Source organism: Olea europaea, unplaced genomic scaffold, assembly GCF_002742605.1.
Source record: "Olea europaea var. sylvestris unplaced genomic scaffold, O_europaea_v1 scaffold1256, whole genome shotgun sequence".
Lineage (NCBI taxonomy): Eukaryota > Viridiplantae > Streptophyta > Magnoliopsida > Lamiales > Oleaceae > Olea > Olea europaea.
Genome location: NW_019230002.1, coordinates 65,009 through 68,652, shown reverse-complemented (window position 1 = coordinate 68,652; position 3,644 = coordinate 65,009). Strand labels below are relative to the sequence as shown.

Here is a 3,644-nt window from a genome sequence, read left to right as displayed (position 1 = left end):
AACTAAACCACAAATTATGGTTTGGTTTGGTTCAAAAAATAAAATGGTTTGATTTGGTTTGGAAAAATTTCAAACTGCATAAAATGGTTTGAGTTGAAAATATAGCACAAACCGTCCAAATCGAATTCCGTACACCCCTAGTTTAGTACAACAATTCCACTTCTATGTCTACAGAGTTAGAGCGCTTAAAACACAAGTATATTTTGGTTGTGTGTGAGGACAAACTTATAAAGTGGGAAAGTAGAAATAGTACTCAAGAAGAAGAAGAAATTGAAGCTTAAATCTTTCATAGTCTCTACATGTTCAATACGTCCTCGTTTTACATGATATAAAATATTAGAAACATTATAATATTTCCACTGCTCAATGTGAGACAGAAGACTTGTGGCAAACATGGAAAATCACTGCCTAATCTTAAATACTTTTGCCATTTTATTTTCTGGTGAACCACTGTGAGCAAAATTCAGGAACCAGAAAACCCAAAGGAAAACCCTTAAAATCATGGTGTTGTGTGTGAGGACAAACTTATAAAGTGGGAAAGTAGAAATAGTACTCAAGAAGAAGAAGAAATTGAAGCTTAAATCTTTCATGGTCTCTACATGTTCAATACGTCCTCGTTTTACATGATATAAAATATTAGAAATATTATAATATTTCCACTGCTCAATGTGAGACAGAAGACTTGTGGCAAACATGGAAAATCACTGCCCAATCTTAAATACTTTTGCCATTTTATTTTCTGGTGAACCACTGTGAGCAAAATTCAGGAACCAGAAAACCCAAAGGAAAACCCTTAAAATCATGGGTTTTCTTTAGTTATTTCTTTGCAAATACCAGTACAATTAGAAGAGGAATATAGATCAAAATTTGGTAGCATGAAGTAAGCGGTTTTTACGGATCCTGTCTTGAGACCAAACTAAAAGAGAGTATGACGAGATCCAAAGCTTCTTTATCTTACTTTATCTTATTCTATTTAGTATAAAAATTCAGATCAAGAACTGGGTTTTGTTTGCTTTGAAGATTGATCAAGACATTATAATAGGGTTGGCAATTCAAGAAACTTAAGTCACTAATGAAAACTAAAAGCAATAGAAAATAGAAAAGAAACTTCCTTTAATTCATTCAATTTGATCAGCACATCTGTAAATGTCCCCATCTCTCCCTTTCACTGCCCCCAACATTTATAGTTTATAGACTGGCTTAACAAAGATATATTTTAATTTTTTAATCTTCCAAATGAATGTAGAAAATAAGTAAAAGCAAAGAAAATAAGCTGCCTAATTTCTAGCACTGCAACAAACAAATATTCATACACCAACACAATTATAGTGTTTAAGAAGCCTATTAGCTTCTCTAAGACCACTAAAGTAAGCTCCGTGAGTGGTTGAATAATGTGTTCTGTGTGTAGCTTCTCCTGCAAACAGAATTTGCAGTGGAGACGACAAGGATGATGACGACGAATCATTTGGTAGCGGCTCGGCCAGAGAATCCAAATCGTCACAACTTGATCCGACGGCCACATAACTATATGACCCCAAGAAGAGAGGATCAGTGCCCCATTTTGTCCTCAAAACTTTATCAAATTTTGGTTGAGGAACTCCTGCAGAATTACACAAGTTATGGGGTAACAAGTTTGAGACAGTTGTGGAAACCCCATTTAGAATCTCTTCATCATTGAGGGATTCAAGATGAAGGGCCTCTTTGCCTGCTAACCATGATAATAAGACTCTAGAATTGCTGTAAATTGGAGATAGAGAAGATGTTCTCCTGATCCACCAAGGGATTTTTGGGTGCCTGAAATTGGAATCTGATTGATGAAAAACCATTTGCAACGATGGAAATTTTGGGTTGCAACCATTGATTTCTTGGTCATCATTTGAACTACTTAGTTGCAAAAACATCTTGTCAACAACACCATATCCCAGCCTTGAAATTGCTCCTGTTTTGAAACTAGGCAATGAGGGGCTAAACAATCCATAATCTTGTCGAATTCCTTGCTTAAGAACTCCAAGCGAAACAGTAACAATCACATGATCAGCATACATAGTTGATCCATCAGAAAAATGTAGCTTAACTGGCCATCCATTGTTAATCTCCACATTCTTCTTCGTCTCAGTCTGCCATTCGATTTTTACCACTTTCCGGCCTAATTGGATCAAACCAGCCGGTAATACAGAAGTAAGTGATTGAATCACACTCAAGTAACCTTTTGCAATAGTAATTTCTTCACCAGGAAACATCTCGTACTCACTTTCTGCATTGTAATCAAGAGTATGCAAATTACAGGCCGATGTAAAAGTCCTTTGCGTGTTCTCGTGCATTGCGAAAATAGCTTCTTGGAGTGATTTTCCACTCCAATTGCCAACTCCATTGACATCCAGCTTCTCGTCTTTAGTTATGCGCCAATAAGCATCCAGGCCTTGCCGGAGAAAAGAACCAACGCTGAGATTTCCGGCAGTCACGGCTGCAGCTTGCTTCAAACGCACAACGATTTCACCATCTTCATCAATCACTTTCCCTTGAGCTAAATCCATCAGATTTGTGAAAAGGCTAGAAATAGATTCAACAAATGATGGATTAAGCTCATACCCTCCTTCAGCTACCGTCAAAGGATCCTCCAAAATCCCCTCCATACATTCCCATGGCTGCTCAGATTTTAGTGAATTGATTTCTTGAGCAATTTTGTGAATTGGGCTGCCTCCAATTCCATGGATCCAAGTAGCACCTAGCTCAATCCTGTCACCACAAAATTCAGAACTGTTAATTCTGCCACCGATTCTTGTTCCACCCTCCACAACCGAAAGCTCGAAAAGTTCCTTCGAGGTTGTAGTCGTGTAGAGCTTGTTAGCAGCAGTTAGGCCAGCCATTCCTGCGCCAATTATCACAATTCTGGGCTTTTTGGACACCATTTTTGTTACCACTATCACACAATTAGGATAAGAAATATATACTTGAAAGTGAAGCAATGAACAAAGTTGTGTTTTGTGTAAGAACTTTGTGAGGTGAGAATGAATTACTGGTGAGGATATATAAGGCTGTACTTAGTGCAGTGTACGCCTCGAAGGCATCTTTTTTTAATTTTATTTTTTCTTGGTTTCTTCCATAGTTTATTTAGCTAATAAAGACATGGCTCTACTTTTTCTTGAAAAGCTACTTATACCTCAATGCTGTAATATAATGACGACCCCAAACACCTTTTTTCTGCCTCAGTAAATCTCACTGCCATCTATCATATATGATTATGCTCAAATGTATGTTATATTTGGTTACTCGTGTGGGTGGGTGGGTGCGTGCGGTTGAGAATATATCGTAGTTAAAGAACAATAATAGGTTGATGATGCCCATCACCAACCTTCACATGTGAACCGGTAAACGACGGCCCACCAAACTTCACACACTGAATGGTCCTCATTATTCAATGAGCTTGCAAATACCACTTCAAATGGCTAATTTCTACTCACAACTATATGCTATCCGTAATAGCGACTCACGTTTAATTAGAATTTACTAATGAAAATAGCTTGAGTGTTTTGCAACGGTCCCAATTGTCACAAAGCATTGTTGAATCAATTCGTCGATAATTTATAGGTAATTAACAACACATAAGCTAGTCGATCTATAAATCACCGAGGAGATTTTTAATC

At 37.3% G+C, this 3,644-nt stretch overlaps 1 protein-coding gene across 1 annotated transcript; it reads right to left on the bottom strand.

Annotated features, from left to right (window-relative positions):
• Nucleotides 1-1,096: 1,096 nt before the first annotated feature.
• On the bottom strand, nucleotides 1,097-3,150 carry LOC111374479 (probable polyamine oxidase 5). Its single transcript, XM_022997149.1, has one exon. The coding sequence runs from the start codon at nucleotides 2,907-2,909 to the stop codon at nucleotides 1,308-1,310; it is 1,602 nt and encodes a 533-aa protein (XP_022852917.1). The 5' UTR covers nucleotides 2,910-3,150; the 3' UTR covers nucleotides 1,097-1,307.
• Between the last annotated feature and the right edge of the window lie 494 nt (nucleotides 3,151-3,644).